The 21,488-nt window shown below is 44.2% G+C and overlaps 1 protein-coding gene across 5 annotated transcripts in view; it reads right to left on the bottom strand.

The window, feature by feature from the left end:
* klc1a (kinesin light chain 1a) overlaps positions 1-21,488 on the bottom strand; it is a 40,242-nt gene that overhangs the window by 12,348 nt on the left and 6,406 nt on the right. For 3 of the 5 annotated variants that reach the window (XM_069160834.1, XM_069160836.1, XM_069160837.1), the window contains exons 2-13: positions 20,564-20,831; positions 19,459-19,689; positions 18,795-18,873; positions 14,751-14,979; positions 13,672-13,759; positions 10,711-10,812; positions 7,228-7,401; positions 6,758-6,857; positions 6,386-6,438; positions 5,968-6,035; positions 5,282-5,390; positions 4,050-4,211 (exon numbers count right to left, since the gene is read on the bottom strand). In XM_069160834.1, coding sequence (XP_069016935.1) covers positions 4,050-4,211; positions 5,282-5,390; positions 5,968-6,035; positions 6,386-6,438; positions 6,758-6,857; positions 7,228-7,401; positions 10,711-10,812; positions 13,672-13,759; positions 14,751-14,979; positions 18,795-18,873; positions 19,459-19,689; positions 20,564-20,831 — 1,663 coding nt within the window. The remainder of the gene's footprint in view (positions 1-4,049; positions 4,212-5,281; positions 5,391-5,967; positions 6,036-6,385; positions 6,439-6,757; positions 6,858-7,227; positions 7,402-10,710; positions 10,813-13,671; positions 13,760-14,750; positions 14,980-18,794; positions 18,874-19,458; positions 19,690-20,563; positions 20,832-21,488) is intronic. The other 2 variants (XM_069160835.1, XM_069160839.1) reach the window with 1 other exon arrangement.

Below are 21,488 nucleotides of genomic sequence, written 5' to 3'. Positions count from 1 at the left end.
AGAGGAGAGGAGAGGAGAGGAGAGGAGAGGAGAGGAGAGGAGAGGAGAGAAAAAAAAGACAGTGAGACGAGATATGCAGAGAGAAACGGAGAAACAGAGCAGGGAGAAAGAAAGAAAGAAAGAAAGAAAGAAAAAAAGAAAGAAAGAAAGAAAGAAAGAAAGAAAGAAGGGACAGCACACAGGACAAAGAGCATGAGACAGGTTATCAGTTGGATCAGACACATCTCTGCATCACGTGAAAATCCATAGTTGAAAAACGTCTTCAGGATTCTGGTTTGTGTTTTAGAAAAAGTGCAAAATCTGTTAACAAAAACTCTACAAGGTGGATCTTAATAAAATCTTCTAACCTGCCTCTTCATTTAGAGACGTTTGCAAAGAGGCATTTAATCAAGTAGTGGAGCATCGATTGCAGACAATGGCTTTAATGTTACAACTAATGTGCATCTCAACTCCCAGACTAACGGGTTGCAGAGGCTTAAATATTCTCAGAAGAATAATAATGTTTGATAAAGTAAAAATCAGGGCATGAAGCTACAATAACATTTATTTTCCAGTCTCCTTTAGTTCCTGTGCTACATTCCTTCTGCGCAGCCGGCAGCCGTTTTCCACGGCCCGGTCCAGATGGCCTCGGGACTCGTCAAAGCCTCTCTAACCCAGAAAGCCAAAAACACTGAACAGGAAACTGACTTACTGTGCAGATAAAAGACAAACAGAAGCAGGGCGAGTCGCTGTCACTTCTGTCAAAATATACAGCTAATGTTTAAAAAAAAAAAAAAAAAAAGTCCAGTTCAGTTCGCATTGAATGCTTTGAATAGAAAAACTGCAAATGCGAACATGATCTAACGTAGGAAGGTCGAGTGCGACGAGATTTGAACACGCGTGCCAATCGGAAGCGTGAGATGATAAAAAAATAAAATAAGAATAAAAATCCCCGAATTGATTCCCGTATCAGAGGCTTGCGAGGAAACGCACCGTGGAGTCAGCGTGATGTCGTTTACAGACTTGGCCACTAGGTGGAGCTCTTGCACGGTTCAACGTGATGCAGAGAGAGTGTGTCTGAGTCTGGAACATCATTAAGAAACTTACATCAAGGAGGTTAAACTTTGTTAAAGCACCACAATATAAACACAAGGGGATGCAGGTCGGAGTCACATGAGAGCAGCCAGACACTGAAACTGAATATCTGGTTGGTTGCTTCTATTATTTTTGGTCAATTGATCTGCTGATTATTTACTGGAGCTGAAAATCATGTCGCAAAACTGGAAGACAATTTTTATTAAATAGCTTGTTTTGCAAAATCTGCAGACATTTATAATCACAAAAGAACCTGTCAATTTTTGGACATTTTTGCAACCAAAAAAAATACAACTACGTGATCGATAATTCTTTTAAACTCTTAACTAAAGTTCGCATTGGTCGGCAAACGGCGTCCGTGAAAAGCAAAGCGCTCGTTATACGTTTTGTCTGTTTAGCAGCTGCTTCTTGCTGCGTTTTAAGAGACTTTTCAGTTTTACACGTCCGTCGAACAGAACGGTCTCTCTCCTTCCTGTCTGGCTGCTAACGTGCTGACGGAGCGAGCGAAGTGGGAAAAGAAAACGAGACCAGAACGAGTCCCACTTTATCTCAGGCAGCAGCTCATCACTCGAATACGTATGGATACGTGCAGACAGGAGTCACGGGGGGGTGGGAGGGGGGCAAGGGGACACCGATTACAAACGCACAACACAGAAGGAGTACAGTACAGAGCCCATGTTGAGTCAGGAGAACAGACTGATGAGTCACGGACTTATTTCTGTTTCACGGCTGCCTGCGGAGCGAGCGAGCTGGAGGGGAAGTGATGGGTTTGTTTGACAGGATGAGAAGCAGGGAAGCAGCGCCGGGGACGAACGGGCCGAGAGCCGCGGTTTTGATTCTTCGAACGGGAAGTGTTGTGGGGGTTTTAAATAATACCTCGAATGTTAAGAGACCTGGAAAACACTGCATTCTAAAGATAGCTATGAATATTGATGTTCACTGTGAACAGTAGATTGTACAGTGACCTAAAAAAGTAAGTTAACAGTCGAGTGAAATTCCGCTGTTTTTGATGTTATATTAAAACGGCTGAAATAGCAAACGCATCAGTTTCACTGCTGCGAAGACGTTTCATATTATGCGTCGTCGTATTAATGCATCTCTAAATGAATGCTAATGTCTGAATAAATATGAATCTACTGTGACACTCCTTTCTAAATTATTATCTGTATATTTGATTATTTTATAAACATTTCAGTGTTGCTGTGATATAAAATCTCCCCCCTGGCATTAATAAAATGAAAACTAATTCAATTTACAGGCCTTCTTTTTTTTTTTGTATGTTCTGTATTCACGTTGACTTCAGCCTCACATTTATTGAAGAAGATTCGAGGGCAAAACAAAAACTCTTGTTCGAATTTATTTTCAGCTAAATCTAAAGTCCAGACGAGGCAGGCTGGCATAAATAAATCCCGGAGATCAGCTGGCGACTGTCTGACAGGACACAGCACAGAGACATCCGTGCGTCTCGCACCAAAACCTCCCAGAGCCACGAGCAAGAGGTGCAGGAGGGAGATGCCGATTGGCCGTTCGGGGGCGCTATGACTACTGTTGCTATGCGAGGGAGACGAGCTCTGAGCGGCGGCCTTTTTGGAGAGAAGGTGGCGAAGCAGGCCGACAGCGACTCTACGTCTACGTGTCGTGCCGCTTACAGTCGCAAGAAGGCCGAGGAAACACTGCGGATGCTTTCAGCCCGCTTAGAGACGAGGCTCTGCAGCAGAGGCAGGGAGGTGGGCGGTGTGTGTGTGTGTGTGTGTGTGTGTGTGTGTGTGTGTGTGTGTGTGTGTGTGTGTGTGTGTGTGTGTGTGTGTGTGTGTGCGTGTGTGTGTGTGTGTGCGTGTGTGTGCGTTAGTTGGAAAAGTTCTACAGAGAGAGAGAGCGTTTAGTGGAAAACGTTAAAACACTACGATCACACAGATTTCAGCTACGACCGAGTGAAGCATCTTTTCACTTGATCTTATTAATCAGAGTCGAACAGTGAAGTACGAGCAGGAACTACTGCAGGAGGGCAGAGGAACTGTGACAGTCAGTGAGTATGATCAGTGCTGATTTGGGCTTTTAACGATCAGGATTTACACTGTGATAAATTCCTGATTCGAATATTTAGTCATCGATGGAAGAAACAACCTCACCGAGTCTTTCTGGACAGAAGCCACCGACAAGTTTCAATTATGTTTGATGACGAGTGAAACTGGAGGAACTTTTTAAATGCTCATCTCCACATTTTACTTTCCAGTAGAAGGGTTGTACCAAGAAGGATTTCATCTTGATCAGAAGGCCGACACCGACTTTAGACAGAAATAAGTAACAGATTTGTATCTACGTGTGTGTGAGAAGGCATGAACTGTGATTCATAAGTACAGTGTGCATATTTTTTTTTCTTAATCCAGCACTTGTGGACGTTTTAAGGATCTGCATGCTCATTAATGTACAATAAAATTGATTGTGCAGTCCGAGTTGCTGTCAGATGTCACAGTGCCTCTCATTGTACAAAATATCAAGAAGTAAACAGAGTGTTTGCTTCTTGATATTTTTAGACTCCGTTTTTTTTTTAATCTGGAAAATCGTTTTCTGAAGATTTTCAGGTGTTTTATTGCAACACACGTTTATTTGGAACAATTCAAGTTTCATAACATCAGTCTCAGCAGGACAAAGAAAACCTGGCTGATAATATGGATGTAATAATATTTTCTTCAATAGCACTTTTGTAGACTATGTCACAAAACCCTCTTAAAAGAGCAAATGTTGTTGGTACGATGCAAAGCAGGAGCTACATCAAGGCAAATATAACTTCAGATTCAAAGGGAGTCATTGAGGTTGTCTTGAGATCCTCTCCTTCTGATACGAGTACAGTTTCGACGACTTTGGAAGTGGCTTCGGTCCAGAGAGATGCGGGCTGCGTGTCGTACGAACACGTCTGCGTCCCTGGTTTTGAAAAGACTCTGGGTAGCGTGTGGAGGGCTGTGTACTGTACTTACCCCGTTCCACTCCACGCTCATACTCACTTCCTCGCCACCGTCCGGCCCGCTCTCGTACTTCACCGTGTCGGAGGTCAGGCTCTCGCGGCTCCGCTGCTTCTCGCGGGCCTCGGGCTCGCTCAGGACCTCCGCCACGCGCTGCTTGTGCACAGTGTCCAGACCCTGAGACGCACACAGAGCAACGATAAATGCCAGGTCGACTGATCTGATAAAGCGAGGAGCAACAGATTCCTCAGCTGGAAGAATATCAGAGACCTTCAGCCTTCACCGGCTGACCAACAGACTTTCGCTGCCTCCAGCACAAAAAAAAATCAAATACATTCAGCAGCCCAAAAATGTGCTATGTTCTAAAAATGTGAGCTATAAGTGCACACATTTTGAGTCAGTAGACAGAGCCAGGCCGACTTTTATTTATATACGCTGCCAGCCAAAGTGGAGTTGAGCATTAAAAAAACAATCAAGATGTTTTTTAAATAAATTAAAATGTATAAAATTTTTCTGGACACTTTGGGATAAACTGTAAAACGGTCACGTTGAGTCTAGATGCTGTTTATTTGACCTTTTTACATCTTCTCCCTCTTACGTAATCTTTTAAAAGGTTAAAGTAAAATATCAAGAGCATCAAACCTGCTCCTCGAGCACAGACAAATGCAGACATGAAAGAAATTGTTCTGCAGTTTGTGTTGCTAAAATTTGTGCATTTTCTTAATTTCATGTTGAGACGGCACCAGAACATGGATGTGAAATAACACGCGGGTATATTTACAACTCAACTACCGAAACATTAATTTTACTCTCTACAGCTGCAACACCACAGGAGTCCAGTTTAAATTCTCACTGCAGTATCTTTGGTGTGCGTGACTGTGTCTGAGATACCTGATGCTAAATCCTGGAATGAAATCCTATTCAGGATAAAAAAAAAAAAAAAAAAAGCTGCAGGGCTTCACTCCAGCCTCCCACTCCTCATCTCCACGGGAGACGCCGGTAAGTCTCATTAGTGACACACCGTCAGAGGCCGTTAAAGAGCTGCACTCCCCGGGGCTCCGCAGCCTCCCGAGCACGTCACCTCAGCCCTAATTTCACGCCGCAAATCTGCCGTGAACGGCGAGCAGATCCGTTTGATCCGAGTTCTGGGAGAGCGGTCCTCTGCTGCTATCTCGGCATCGACAGGGCTGTCTAAACTCCAGCCAGGAGTACCGTGTTATGAGTCACCCTAACCCAGGAGACCACACCTGCTTTCTGGAACGCATCGCAGCCTCCTCCAGGGTCTCGGCCGCCTCGAACTTGCCCTGTCGCCTGTAGAGGGCGCCCAAGTTCTTCAGGGTGGTGGTAACAGTGGGGCTGCAGAGGCAAGAAGGAAAGAAATCTGGATGAGATTTAAAAAAATAAAAATAAAAAAAAAACAACAACTTGGCATGTTCCTTTGAAGTGGTTTGTTCTTAAATCCATTTTGAGGAAGATTTAGAATATTAAGATACAGGCTAAACGGATTAATGTGAAGAAAATACCAGGATGAGGCTTTTATTTGGGTTTGATTTAAGACCAACTAGATAAAGGTGATTCCAATAAAACATGAAGTCTTGTCATATGTAAAAATGCAATCAAGAGTAAATATGATTACAAAAACTAAAATGGAAATATCTGAAAAGCATGGAATAACCAAGAACTGGAAAAATACGTTTTCTGCCTAAAATTCTGTTAATTTTTCAGATTTTTCTCTAAAATGTGCAAATTAAATCATCAACAAAACATTTTGTTTGTAAGGATCAAAAGGCAAAACCCAGTGTTAACTTTTCAGGAGACTCATATTGGGAACCAGCGTGAACATGAATGATTTTAACATTGTCGCTTTACGAAGCATCCGAATATATTCATTGTCATTTCGTTTGCTGCTGCCGAGAGCTTCACCCAGACTGACCTGTCCACTTTACAGGCTTTGTACCAGCCTCCATATTCTCCAAAAGGAGAACCGTCCTTCTGCTTCCCCTGTGAGACAAAACATCAGTTTACAAAATCATGCTTTACGGATTCGACACACTCTTGCGTGAAAGCTGTGGTTCAGTCTGGACGAGAAGAACGGACCCACGAACGGAATCAGTCAGCCATTAAAAGACGGAAATGAACCAAATTTCTAAACCGGATACTTGCTAATGCCATGAAAGATCAGATGAGGGGGTGTTTAATGGTTGGATTGTGGTCGGGTAAGGACTCCTTCCCCCGAACAACGAAACCTACTAAACTGCGACAAAATGATCTCCCGGTTGGGAGAGTCGGGCGCCGACAGCATCATCAGCACTGGAGAGTTTGAACATCCTCCCCGGCCGCCAGACTCTCACCTTGCTCTGTTCCTCTCTCTCCTCCGCGTGCATCCAGATCGGTTTGTTCTCATCTGTGGAGAAAACACGAGACAGAATCAGCGCCCGACGAACTACTCGGATAAACCGTTTTCAAATCTGGCTCTGGAGTCGTCGTCCCCCCCCTTCAGCTGAAAGATTCGTGTTTGTTTCCTCGCGTGATAACAGCAGCCTGAACGCGTTAGCCTTTACATTAGCGAGCAGCGGGGAACCGCGGAGCTCGTGCGTCTGTGTTTGTTTGTGTGCGCTCGTGTTTATTTCCAGTCAATCTGGAGTCAAGCTGCCGGCTGCGCTGTCCAAGATGTCTGGTGTTTGCTGGTGTTTGTCGTGCAGCTCTACGCGAGCACACCGTACCGTCGACGGAGCCGAACTCCCTCTCGTGAGCGCGGGTCAGGATTTCTTTATACAGAGTCTCCGCCTGCTTGAACTTCCCCTGCTTCAGGTAACAGGACGCCTTGAGGAACACACACACACACAGAGTCAAACGAGGAGAATCACGAGGTTCAGCCGGCGGCGTCAGCAACATACAAGAGAGGACAAATATTCGCACAGCAATGTTATTAATCGTTTAATTGTTACGTTATTAAACATGCATAATAAAATGAAGTGGATTCTAATGATATTTTTGGGACTTTCTTTCAACGTTGTGTGACGATCGAGGCACAGTAGCAGTGGTTTGTAATCCTCCGTCAGTATTAAATGGATTTACGTGAACCTTGAATTGTTATCTACAGTAAATTTAAGGAAGAAAAAAAATGTAAGCCGACTTACTAGTTTGAATGAAATATCAATATTAACTGACAAAAGCCACCCTCCCCTCTCACCAGGTTGTTCTTGGTCTTGGCCACGTTGGGGTCGTCGGGGCCCAGTTTGGTCTGGTAGATCTCCAGCGCTCTCATGTAGTAGTACTCCACCTCGTCGTACTTGCCCTGGTTCTGACACAGCAGGGCCAGGTTGTTCAGCTGCTTGGCCACATCTGGGTGGTCTTTGCCCAACACCTGGGACAGACAAGGGGGTTAAAACAACGGTCACCGGTTTTAGACGACAACCGGTGTCCGGCGTGCGCCATTTGGTCGACGGCTCTCGTCCGGGTGTGAGAAAAGACCGGCAGCCTGCAGCCGAGTGTTGGTGAATCTGTTCTGGGAGCTGATACGCAAGCAGGAATTTGAACATTCACGTCTGATTGTGTAACTTTGGAGGAAGACAAAAGAGGTTCGCCAGCATGTTGGAGTTGGAGATATTTTTTCATTTCCTGTCCCCTCTGCAGTCTGTCTGTGGTGTATTTAATCCGACGGTCAAACATGACGCGTACGTCTGGAGCAGTGAACACACAACGCTGCTTTCTGAACCGCAATCGGCAGGCGTCTCCCTGAGGATCTGGACCTGTGCCAGATTGATGGACTCCTGACCCGCTTAATAAAATAACAGATGAGCACGGCAAACAAACATCGGTGTAGCAAGAACCGGCGTTTCTCCCCGACGACGATAACCTCGTCTCTGCGCGGAGCCAAAAGAAGCAGAAACACCATGAAGGAGATCGTTGCGCGAATGCGGAGAGGAGCGTTAGCTGTTCCTGCGTGTCGAGGAGGCTTAAAGCCATTAAGAGTGGAGCGAGCCTGAGAGACGCAGGAGCATCATTAGAGCTGGAAAACTGCAGCGAGGGTTTTACGCGAGTCTGACTGACCAGCGAAGAGACAAAGGGAAAGACAACGGAGGACCGAGAGGAGACGGACAACCACGCGGCTTTCTGTTTGTCCTTTTGGGGGGTTTCTGGATTCGCTTTACTGCACTGTGAGTGTGAGTGTGTGTTTGTGTGTGAGAGAGTGTGTGTGTGTGTGTGTGTGTGTGTGTGTGTGTGTGTGTGTGTGTGTGTCAGTGTGTGTGAGTTTGTGAGAGTGAGTGTGTGTGAGAGTGTGTGAGTGAGTGTGTGTGAGAGTGTGTGAGTGTGTGTGAGTGTGTGTTTGTGAGTGTGTGTGTGTGTGTGTGTGAGAGTGTGTGTGTGAGTTTGTGTGTTTGTGAGTGTGCGTTTGTGTGTGTGTCTCTGTGGGAGGTCTGAGCTCCACAGGATCATCTCCCTCCCTGCTGGGACTGACAACCTCTCAGTGTCTGGGATCCACAGGACGGTGCAGAGGTATCCGAGCGGAGCCACATTCAGCGTTCACCGAAAGTCCCGGCCCCCTCCCACGGCTTCCTCCTCCTCCGCACCGTAACACCTCTGACAGCTTCCCCGTAAACATCGCTAGCTGAGGAAAAAAAGGATTTGCCACGCGCCGCGCTCAAAACTGCGCGGGCCGGGTCGCTGGGAGAAATTGATCCTTTTTTCTTTTTTTTTTTTATCGATGCCTTCAAAACATAAAAAGTGCTGCAGTCGTGGTTTCTGGAAAGATTTCAGGAACACTACCTGCAACTAAAACTAAGCACAAGACTACAGTGCATCGAATCCTTTTATATACATATATATATGAAAAATTCAGGGATTTAATGTTATTTTTTTTTTCCACATTTCAACAGAGACATGAGTACCAGAAGACAGCTAGCAGCACTTAGCAGAGAGCAGAAAGGAGAGCGTTGCTGTTTCTGTTCAGGTAGCCTCCATTAAAATGTCGGCTTAGTGCTGCAAAGGAGAGGGGAAACCGCCATCTTTGCAAATTAACCAGCGATGTAAGGAAAGTTTGCAAGACTACAACTCATGCACTTTCATTTCGTTCAAAATGTTTCTACAACAGCTCTTCACTGCAGTTTTTTATAGGGGACTAATTTCAACGATGGATTAATGAGCTCATTTCCAGAAAAAGACAGTGTATGTACGACTGACTCAAAATAAACTACAGTGTGTGTTCAGGATAATGAAGGAACGTGTCACAATATGGCTCAGTCGTTTTTTGTTTTTTTTTACTTTGGAGCTTTGAGGCAGAGAAGAAATGAATATATTCATAAGATAAATATTAACCGAAATATCCCTTAATAGGGCATTTAGATGTGCAGTAATTCGATTTATTTACTGTACGTTTCAACATTTCTTCGATCACACAAAGAATAATATGGTAATCAAAACAGATGCTCGTTTAATTATAATATATAAATATACCATTCATATTCGCAGATATTAATAATTTATTGATTTAAATGGAGTATGAGAGGAATTAGATTAGCAGGCCAGAAATGTTTTCATGAGCTTCTACTTTTTTATTTCCGTTTACAGATTCACTTTCCAATTTTCCTGACACCCAAGAAACAGTGTCACGGCTGAATTTTCTGGAGCTTCGACTAAAAAAAAAAAAAAAAAAAAAAAAAGGCAGAACTGCTGGAAGAAAGCGAATCCTTCGGATTCAGCAACTCTGCCGTGCCCGGACAGGGAAACTCAGCGGCAAGTCCTCGCAGCTTAAAGCGAGAGCATTATGATCCGGGTTTAAGTAGCATAAAAAAAAAAGAAATCGCTCTGCTTAAGCAAAGCTGAACGCTTAGAGGACGCAGAAGGAGAGAGGGACGGCTCGAGCTGAGGACAGACGGCGAAAAGTGTCCTCTGCACTTTTCAGATTTGCCGAGCGGCACCTTTGCGAGACAGAACTACGACGTTTATCCTGCATATACAGGCTGCCGCAGAATCTATAATTAACAGGAAGTGAAGCAACGAGTTTCAATAATTGAGTGATCGTTCACCAAACCGGGCCTCTAAAGGTTTTGTTTTTTTTCACGTGTTAATCTGAAAGTATGTACGTATGGAAAGAGATGCAATTCGCTGCACAGGGTTACAGGTTATATTGCAAAAATATCTTTAGAGGACTGAAAAATTAAACATGGACGAGGGCAGCTGGATGCCGACTTTTCCACCAACAGTTATAGATGAGGAGCTTCTTTTGTTTACTTCTGTGTGAAAGTTAAAATCTATTGTTTTGAAAACGGCTGCAAACTTTGAGAAGTAATTCTGAGTTATTACAGTAAATGTGTGCTGTGCTATAATGGAAAGGTTAACAGGGAGCAGAGACAATAACTGAGGGGGGCAAATGGTTAATTAGTCTGCTGTTTCTGAATATTCACCATATCCCAGTCATTTCTCTGAGGAAGAATCTGCCCTTAATTCTGCTGCCTTGAATACCAGTGACTCATGGAAACCATTTCCTGAGAAATCTTCAGTGTGAAGTGTTTGAATACTTGAATACCTAGGGCACATTATCTGAAAGTGAAAGTAAGCTTTAGATTGGAAATAAAAGTTCTAAGTCTGTTAGGAGAAAAAAAAAAGAAAAAAAAAGGATCGCCTGATATTTATGGAGTAGAGAGATTTTTCAGTTGGATGACCTTTGACCCACCTTTTCTCGGATTTCCAGCGCTCTCTTGCACAGAGGTTCTGCCTCCTTGTACTTCCCTCTCTTCCCGTACAGGACAGCCAGGTTATTGAGGGTCGCAGCGACCTGACGGGGACAAAAAGCACATTCGTTATTAAACCCGTTGTGTTTTTCACGCCTCAGCGATCTTCACCCATGTGCATAGCGTGTGCGACCGCGAGACTCCTCCCCAGCAGCGTGGTGGCATTGATCTGGTAGGTGACTAATAGACGGGGAGGAAGAGGACGTGCGGAAACAGGAAGTGATTAGGGTGGGCTGTAATTTGATCCAAATCATCTGAATGATGAATCTCTCAACACGTGCACCCGGGGGGAGGCGCCTGGAGGTCAGCGCTGATCTCTGATTCACACCAGGCTCTGGCGGCGGTGTGGAAAGAGTGGGAGGAGAGGAGGAGGGAGGAAGGGGAGCTGGGTCAGGAAGAGGAGAGCGGAGGTCGAGGAGAGAGGAGGAGGAGGGGAGGGGACAGCTCCTACGGTTCCAACGCTCTTCTTCGTACTTTTTCCAGATCATTAATCTTTAACGTGTCCTCACTTGACGGCCTCATATCCGAAAAGCTTCAGATTACTGTTCACAACCTTCACATAAAAAAATGTCGAGATGGTAACGATCAAGTTTCATGAGTTCAAGACACACAGCTGCATACAAAGTTTTTCTGTGACAGTATTAGTCACATATCAATATGATTCTTTTCCATTTTTAACATGAACTCCTCCATTTTGACAGGGCTTCAAATCCCGTTACACAACCAGTATAATTGGCTGTTTCCGTCAAGAGTCTCGCAGACTTTTTGAGGACGCTTTAGGTTGCAGACGTAAAGTCTTTGTCATTACGCAGCTAGCTGGCTTAAACAGCTAAAAAAATGCAAAGTTAAATGGGTCTAATGAAGCTTCAGAACAGGATTCTGATCAGGCCACCGATTTCTAGCAGTCATCCCTGTCGAACCCTGGTAGATCTAGGAGATCCCCGGTGTCAGCCTCTGCGGGCACCTCAAAGCCCTCTTTGATGTGTCGGCAGAATTCACGATGCAGGTCTTCATCTTTCTGACCTTCTTGCTCCAACACGGCAGTTTAGAGACATTTAGGAGCGAGGAAAAACCCGCTCCACTTCTCTCACTGGCTTCAGTTCACTCGCCATCGGACAGGTGACCATCACAGAGCCACTTCACAAAGGCAGGACTCACCACGTCAAGGCCCTCAACACCCTCCACCTACAGCCCAGCTGGAAACTATCCAGATCGCCGAATCTACCTCTTGCGCAAACGCAAACGTACGTGTGCTGGCACATGCAGATAGCAGCAATGCACCAGGAAGTGCAGCAAGTTCATTTAGAAATCACTTCACATTACTGAATACTGAAAACAGGGCAGGGAGAAAGTAAAGCAGATGAAAATGTGAGATTTAGAAGAAGAAAAATCAGGAGACTGTGAATCGTGTCGAAACGTATTGTATATTGAATGATTTCTTCCACATGACAAATCACTGAAGAAAATCACTTCCTTGTGAGAAAAAAAAAAGAAGGATCAGGGCCTGGTGGCAGGGAGAGGTGGGGGTGGGTGGGGGGGAGGCTAACCTCAGCTTCACAGAGTGGAGCGGGATGGAGGTCCAGACATTGGAGACACAGGCCTGCTGAGGTTAACACAGTTAGTCCAACCTGCTGTATGCTCACAGTCACGCTGACAAACAGAAGTTAACGGATGTGAGAACAGGACCGGGTCAGTCATTTATCAAATCCACGCTGCTCATCACCGTCTCAGAGAGTGGGGGAATTCAAAAAGGTAGGTTTTGTGTGCATTTTTGTTTGTTTTGTGATGGTATAATATGGTGCTGACAAATGTAGACACACACACACACACGCACAAAATGAAAAAAAAAAAAAAAAAATAGCCTTTTGGTTGTTTTATGGTCAATATGTCCTATTTTTCTGTTATCATTCATGATTTATGTCGATAAACTATCACCCGTCGAGAGCTTCGCGACTTTGTCTGGAAAACAGCCGCATAAAATAAAGTTATTGTTTGTTTTCTTCTGTTAAAAAGGGCTGAACACTTACTAAACTTCATGGGGTCTTCAATAATGAGAAATGCCACAATTATCCTGGCTGTCCAGGTTGTTCTATGCGTTACCTGCAGGTGCTGAGAAAATAATTCTAAATGAGTTTCATTGATTCCTGCGGGGGAAGCGGTGCGGCGGCGGGGAACAACTCCGTCTCTGACAGTAAAGAACTCTTATTGCCTTTTCTATTATCCGGCCTGTCTAATATTAACGTGTTTATCAAGGGCGGTCAGGAATCCACAGACAGAAGGCTTGATATTAAAGACATAATTCAACAGTTTGGGATTTATTTAGAGTTACTTTCTTGCTAAGAGTTAGAGGAGAAAAGGAATAACACATAGAATAAACAATCATATAAAGCTACTTTGGTGAGCTGCTGGTTAGCATAGCTTGGTGTAAGGACTAGATATGGGAAACACAGCTAGCCCGGCACCATATCTTAATATTTGCAGATTAAACAAATGAAATACGGCTGAGATTCAGAGACACTAGATTTTGTTATCTTTGGGCAGAGTGAGGTGTTTCCCTGTGTTTCAAGTCTTTATGCTAAGCTAAGCTAACTGTCTGCTTGCTCTTGTTTCATATTAACAATGCGAACCCGAGTGTGACACTGATCTTCTCATCAAACGCTCAGAAAGAAAGGAAATAAACATGTTTTCTAACATACATCAAATATGACTTGTCAGCCGTTACATTCATTTTTTTTCCACATATATTTCTGCCACATTTTATACTTCGAGGACAAGACAGCTCTACGATTCAGATAAATCTGATTATACCGATGTCGCATAGAACATTGTCCAACTGTCCACTGCAAGAAAAACAAGAGCACAACTAAACACCTTTGCTAAAATGTAGAGACAGATGTACTCACAGCTGGATGGTCCCTGCCAAGAGTCTTCTCCCTGATGGCCAGAGCATCGTTCAGCAGGTTGGCAGCCTCCTTGTATTTGTTCTGATCCCTGACAGGCAGAAGCAAACAGAGTCAGACAGAAACACACAAGACGGAATGACAGACGAGTAGACAGAGAGGAGGAACATAAACTATGTTAACAATTTACACTAACAGCCCGTTATTTTCAGGTCAAAACAGCTTCCCGGCAGTTCCCACAGTCAACGCAGCAGTCGGCTGACGACAAGCCGACCGGGACCTTCATTCCTTCTGTGTGCTCAAATCAAAAGCCCGAGCTGACTATAAAGGCTGAGATTTGTGGAAGTTAAAAAACGTAGCAAGAATCTTGTAAAACATTTGTCCGGCTCTTGTGTGTCGGTCTTTTGTTCTTGTCTACTTGGGCTTGAGAATTTACCGCTCGCCCCATTTCTACTGCTGTACTGTAAATCTCTGGTTGCGCCGGGTCTGTTTGGCCTCTTCTGACGTCGGCATCCAGCTCTCATTTGGAGGACAGTCACACAATGCATGACAAAAAAAAAAAAAAGGGTTTCAAGGGACATGCCACAGTGTTGTGAGGGTGACAAAAAAATAAAAATAAAAAAAAATAAAAAAAAAAAGGCAAAATGCACCGCGGTTATCACATCTTTCTCTCTTAGGGGGCGAAAACAAAACCCAAAATAAAACAGGATTTTGTGGAATCTGAAGGTGTTTAAATTGTGCAACGGTGAGAACAAGGTTAAAGATATTCCTTACAGAGATATCTACCATACTGATGAAAAGAATTCATTAAAAGGCCTCTGAAATCCTGGGAGGGTTTGTAAAATAGTCAAGAGTGGCAGGGGACCTGGAGGATTTATGAGCCAGAGCAGACAAGACACAAAACTTGTTTCACCAAAGACATTCATCAAATACGTTACCCGATTCTGAAAAACACATCAGGGCCGTCATGTTTTACATAGTGGACGAACCCAAAACCAACAAAGCTCATCGTTTCCAAACGGATAACTATTGGATCTCCTTATAAATGAGTCAATCAGGATTGACATACTGCATTTGAGTACCTGTAAACAAGGGCGAGGATGTTAAGCATGGTGGCTACGTCTGGGTGGTCGTGTCCAGAGGTCTTCTCCAGGTCCTCCAGGGCCTGTTTGCAGAGGGGCACGGCCACCTCGTACCGGCCCTGGGAGGCGTACTGGATCACCAGGTTGTGGAGGGTCCTCAGACGAGCTGGGATCTCGTAGCCTCCCTGCTGGGCGGCGGCGGCGGCGGCACTGCTGTGAGCCGGCTGGACTGCAGACACAGAAGGAGGACAATCAGGACAAACCCATCGCCGCACTGTTTTTGAATTGACCTATTTAACAATTACGTCATTTAACAGTTAAATCATATTTTATGATCTAACTTTTCGCTTTCATTAAAACACCAAAAATCCTTGACGTTAAAATGGATTTTAAAGTAGCATTAGCTTTGGCCTGCAAATAAAAAAATAAATTTCAGCCTAAGAGCCTCTCTTTGCTATTTTTCTTTTCAATGGTTCGATAAAATGTCAGAAACGTGAAAACGTAGTTTCATAAATCCAAAAAGCCGAAAATGAAGAGGATTAAATGGTCACAAATATCTTCTCTTAACCATCATAAAAAAATAAACCAAAGCTTCACATCAACATAATTTATAGGAGGGAAATAAATAATCTATGCTCTTTACTAAATGATGCAGGTTCAACTGAACCGGCAATCAATTTGTCCAATGCAATAACAGAACCAGGCCACTAAATCTTTACAAGCTCATTCAGTAACTCACTCTGGATGACAGACTGAGCAGAACGATGGAAATGTTGGGACCGAAATAATTTATAACTCATCTCTAAACAACTTTTCAAAATAGGTCATACTTTCTATTAATTTTCTACTTCTACGTTGCTGTTGGCTGAGCATACTTTAGTAATATTTCTTGAAAAGGATGATGTAGAAGAAATCTACAGTCTAAAACTATGCAGGTCAAATTACTGATTTTTCATCGAAATTAAAAAAAAAAAATCCTTTGAAACCAGTATTTTAATTTCACATAAATGGGTTAAAATCAGCAATGAAGAAGAAAAAAAAAAGTTGCTGGCTGTTGACGTATGCCGTAGAAACAGGATTATTCACATAAACAGCGTCCTCATTCTGCCACGACGCACAGCTAATGTTGCCGGCTCCCGTGTTACGTTTCACGGGGTCGGGAGGACACGACTGCAATGTCTCTCATGATGTGCAGTTTGTCCGTCCGTCTCTCTGTGTTTTGTGAGTGTCTAAGAATGTATGAATGAGACCGAGAGGTCAGGAAACCACCTGATTGGGTTTCTTGTTGAAGGCAGGCGGCTCTATATTTACTCTGAAGGAGAGCCAGAGGGGGTTCGGAGCGGGAGCCGCCCACTGCAGTAATAACACCGAGCACGTAGGAGTGGCGGGACGCCGAGTGGTACCAGGTGTTCAGAAGCGCTGGCCCGTCTCTGCCTGCGCTCACAGTACTGCAAACAATGTTTCATTTTGATTGGACCGGCAGGAGGAAAAGGGGCTCTCCGTGTTTACGATGAACAGTCTCCTGAAACCTTCAAGGAGTAACTTTACCAGTTTTATACGTCACGATCAGTTTACCAGTCTTTGAGACTCTGTAATGGACCAAAAGAAATCATTGTATTATGTCATTCAAAATGTTGGATGCAGCGTTTTTTTAAAGCCTCACCTTCCTCTGCTTTACCCCCATTCTCTCTTAAATCTGTATTCTGCAATCCTAAAATACTGCTGCAGGTTGAGAAGCACATTCAGTACGTCAGACTTAGCTAAATGACTGAAACGTAAATATTTCCAGAGAAGAATCACAGTACGTAAGCCCCCACGGTGACAATTCAAATATAGGCAGAGCTGTCATCGCCATTATCTTCTTCCTGCTGACAGCAATTTACCAAAACCCCTCAAAAGCTTTTTTCGAGGCCGTCTGAATACGCTTGGGGAGGACAGAAGTCTAATGTACTCCAGCGTCAGCCGAGTATCCACCGCGCTCACGCACAAAGAGGCCTGAAGCAGCTCTGTTTCACACACAGAGGGGATTAATGCCGGTGGAAGAGGCAGGCGATGATTGCCTGGCTTCTCCATAAACACATCCCTCTCTTTGCTCTCGGTTCTTTAAATACTCTGTTTGAGTTTTTTTTTTTTTTTTTGTGCCCTCCTCATTCATTTAACCTTCAATTTGAGATGCCATGAAGTAAACGACAGATCTGGTCATTTCTTCTCTGCTGTGGTTTGGAAACATGACACCAAGAAACGACCCCCCCCGTCGGTTTGTTATTGTTACTCCATTAACTTTGTGTATACTGTCGTCAAATGTAGCCACAAGACTGTATTTACTGTAACACTGATGTGGGCGTGAGTAGGAGTGTGTGTGTGTGTGTGTGTGTGTGTGTGTGTGTGTGTGTGTGTGTGTGTGTGTGTGCGCGCGTGTGCAGGACACGTTTATGTGTGAATGGCACCCATGCTGCATAACAACAACCATAACCAACAATTCCTTTTCTTAAAGCTGTACATTAAAAATGTCTCATTAATCTGTCAAATCTTGGAAATATTAGCAATCTGACATATTTAGGACGTGAAAGGTTATTATCAACTAAAAATAATTTCAAGAGCTATGATTACTTGTTTAGTCACGAATAGTTTCATCATGCAAGATCCCTCATTTTTTTCCAGATCCATTTTTTTTTTTTTTTTATATCAGTAAAATAAAATGGCCGTCTATCTTCTGTTTGCAGCTTCCAGGCCGATTGATGTATACCCTATACGCTGACGTTACAATCTTAATAACTCAGTCGAGAAATGTCACATCAATTTTTGTTTCATCGTTATGCAGTATTGACCTCTAAACTGACGCTTCTTTTATTGAGATTCATGCTGTGCAAAGTCAATCTTCTGCTGCCCTTATTGCCAAAGCAATTCCTCACAGCTATATGCTATTAAACTGCATCTCTCCTGTCCAATCATAATTAATTTAGCTGTGCGGATCAACGCAGCGCATGCTACGAAAGACACAATCATGAAGCCAGTTTTCCATCTAAAACAGGAAAAAAGAAAAACTCGGGTCCTCTTATTTTTGTACAGAATCCCCCCAAACAACCTGCTCTGCAACAAACACCGCGATCAGAATTTGTGAACCAGTCGCTGTCAGCAGTTTCAACTGGCTGACAAACTGGTGCCAGGAGCCAAAATGGGGATCAACAAACACAAATTAAGGGCAGAAATTTAGGCTGTTGAGATTTTAAACATTTCGTTGATGTTCAAGCCCAAAATGGGAGCTTGTAGCAACACATATTATGGGCTTTGGCCACAAAATATTTCAACTCAGTATAGCCACAAAAATTTAAAAAAATAAAACACGGTAGAAAAATGGGAATTGTATAACAACACTGCAGTGGGGAGGTTTTCTCCTCATTTGGCCTCCGTCCAGGCTGAACTAGGTCCTGACTAATGGTCCTTTACAGCCAACACAGCTTCACTGTCTGGACTCCTGAGCTATTGAATGACCCCATCGAACACGTAGGAAGGGCTGGACACGAGGAGCAGAGGAAAACTGTGTACATACAGGAAGAGATAAAGATTTAAAAAAGCTTAAGGGAAGGGCGGGAAAGCAATGACTACCGGGAGTAACTGATCACCACATATTACATAATATATTCTGACTCTGGGGACATCCACTGCCTGGACTCTAGTAAGTTACAGGAGCGTTGCTGGTGCAAAGACAGAAGTTTTGTTCCCAAAGGAGGAAATAATTTTAAAGCAGGGACATTTTCAAAATTGATGCTACCATCAGAAAAAAAAAAAAAACTTCAACTGCCAAGTATTAATAGAGTAATAGAGCTGCAGTTTATGGACTTAATGTAAATGTGACGACATTACTGCAGCTCTTTGTTTCTATTGGTGCAGAAACATTTAGGGCTCGATATGCAGCCAGTCTATTAAGTCTACATCCCAAGCCTAGAAACTATATTTCCTATTTGGATCCAGAACAGCAAAATCTACGGGAATCCCTCCGAGTAGAAGGAAGATGAAGAAGGAGGAAGGAGGAGGACAACTTACTGCCCGGGGCTTGGTCGTCCTGGTCATCTGGGAAGAGATCATCCAGAGTCTCTTTACTGGAATCAGAATCCTTCTCCTCCTGAGGGAGGGAAGGAGGGAGGGAGGGAGGGAGACAGAGAGAGAGGACAAAAAGCAAAATGAGGGGAGATTGCACATGAAGTAACTGAATCATTTCTATAACCATGGAGGAAAATGACCAGTTTATATTCTGATGCAGTCATTCTGCAGTCTGGGAGCAGCCGTGCATATTTTCAAGTACTTCAAATGCTTGAGATCGTGAACTTTGATAGCTTCGTCTCTGCAGCTGATAAGGTTTTTGGGGAAGCAGCAGAAAATAGAACTAGAATAGGAACGCAACTGATGATTTACAACGTTGAGCATCGAGTGGCCAGAAAGGAGAAATGAAAGCTCAGTCATACGCGTGACAAAAACAATCCAACTAAAGAAGAGACGCTCAAAAATGGACTTTGGGCTCAAAACAAATTAACCACTGGAGGTTCAAACACTTTTCTTTCTGTGCAAAGGAGAGCAAGCAATCTTTCAACGATTACTATTACACTGACCTTCTTAACCATACTTTTGACCTTTGACCTTATGAATTGATCAAACACGTTGTACCTGCGGGCATTACGACATATTGTGAAATGGTAATCGGGGCACTCACGGAGGGGGACAGGTCCTCGTCGTACTTCTTCAGCTGGTTCATGAACTCCAGGTGCTTCTTCTCCTCCTCCAGCTGGGCGACGCTCTGCTCGCTCTTCTGCAGCTTCTGCTGCGTCCCGGCCAGCTCGTCCCTCAGCCACTGGTTCTCCTGGCAGAGCCGGCGCACCTGAGTACGCAGCTTCTGCTTCTCCGACTCCACCGAGCTCAGGTGGCTCGACAGCGCCATCATCACCTGGGCGGAGAGGAGCAGACCGCGCGCCACGGAGGCAATGTTTACAACGACTCCCTGTCCGTCCAACTTGCAGCCAACAGATAAGTGGAAGGATTGCTTTTCAAGTCCCGTCACATTTCGAGATCATACGGCGATTGTGAATATCGTAAAAAGGCAGTATTGTAGGGTTGGGTGCTAAAACTACCAGGGGTAGAAATACACTCCCTACCAGAACTAAATATGTGTATGCTAATGTTACAGAGAGGCACTTTGGGTAAAAGCATCCCCCTAATAGCATATGGTCTGAGGTGAAAGGCTGGGAGGGGTGTAATTAGACAAAGGTTTGGAAGCACAGAGACATTAGGGGTGTTTGAGCATGAAAACTATGCGGCAAAAAAAAACCAACAACACTTTAGCACAGCTGCGAACAAAAATTGGAGTCCGCATGCTGTATGTGCAGTGTATTATAAATATATTAGATAAAGCCTGCTGGGAGATACAGATGAGAGGCTGAAGTGTCGACGGTGACTCATCAGTGACTCATATGTGTTTGCCAAGTGAGCGATGACACAAGCAATTGTCAGGAAAGGTATTAAACTTCTACTTTCTTTCTTTAGGGAACTTCTTTGCCTCGTTTCCCCAGAACAACACCAGTTAGGAGACAAACGGTGCCTTTGGAAAACACTGATTTTGGAATACTGTATGTGCACCAGGCATCGTGGTGTGTGGACTTAAATGATGAATGTAAAAAAAAAAAAACACTATTCACAAAATTGCATCGCAGAGGATTCAAGCGGTATCGTCCGCAGTCAATAGGATGTTTAGATGAAGCGGCTTGAAGCCTTGATCCGCTGCATCCTCAGGCCAGACCATTACTGAAGATCTGCACACGTACCTGCGCCTCGCTCAGCCCAAGTTCCAGCATCTCCAGGGACTTGCGGATCATGTGCGACTTCTCCTCCACCAGGACGCCCTCCTCGTCCTGCTTCAGGCAGCGCAGCGTGCCCTCCAGGCCCTCCAGGATGGAGTGGTGCTCCTGCTTCAGGGCCTCCAGCCCCTGGATCACCTGCTTGGTCCGGGAGATGATCTCATCCTGAGACAGCTTCTCCCCGGGGTCCTCCTCCTCCTTCACGCACACCATGGTGGACATGTCCTCACGCATCCTGCACATTTTAAATGATGAGGAGAGGGAAGTTCAGTTAACCTATTTAACAGCAGCTCAAGCTGCCTTCCTTCTGTCCAAATTCCATCTCGAAACCTAAATAAATAAATAAAAAGACTTTCTGTTTTCTGTCACAAATGTCATCATAAAATGTAAGACCACTAAAATATGGCTCTAATGAATGCAAGAGAAAACAATACTGTAAATCCAGACAAAAGCAACGAGACTAAAAGCAGTTTTTTGTCATCTACAGCCGCTAAAAGTGGTGACATTAGCGTCCACTGGTCTCACGACTGCCATGCGTGTTTCGCAGGCCCGTCAGGTAAAAGAGAAAGTCACTTCCTAAAAGCCAAAGACAGGTTCACCACAACTGCGACATATTGATTTAAGGACAAGCAAATAACCGTCAGAGGTTTCACTCAAAGTTGCAATCTTCTGACCTTTTCCTGGTTTCATGGTCAGTACGCGGCCTTTCATTGCCCTGCCAGGCATTCATCTCCATTTACAATCAATACTCAACTGCCAGCGAGAAGCAACATTGTCTTAAAGGAAAGGTTAGACCGTGTGTTTGTGACTGGACGGTTCTCGTTTCGGTAGTCGAGGTGGCTCATGTTGAGAGAATTAATAAAATTAAAAAATTAAAAAAGGCTCATGCTTC

Source organism: Embiotoca jacksoni, unplaced genomic scaffold (genome assembly GCF_022577435.1).
Source record: "Embiotoca jacksoni isolate LCO1_2020_lvr unplaced genomic scaffold, fEmbJac1.0.p SCAF_27, whole genome shotgun sequence".
Classification (NCBI taxonomy): domain Eukaryota; kingdom Metazoa; phylum Chordata; class Actinopteri; family Embiotocidae; genus Embiotoca; species Embiotoca jacksoni.
The sequence above is the reverse complement of the archived record's forward strand: the minus strand, read 5'-3'. Positions and strand labels throughout refer to the sequence as shown.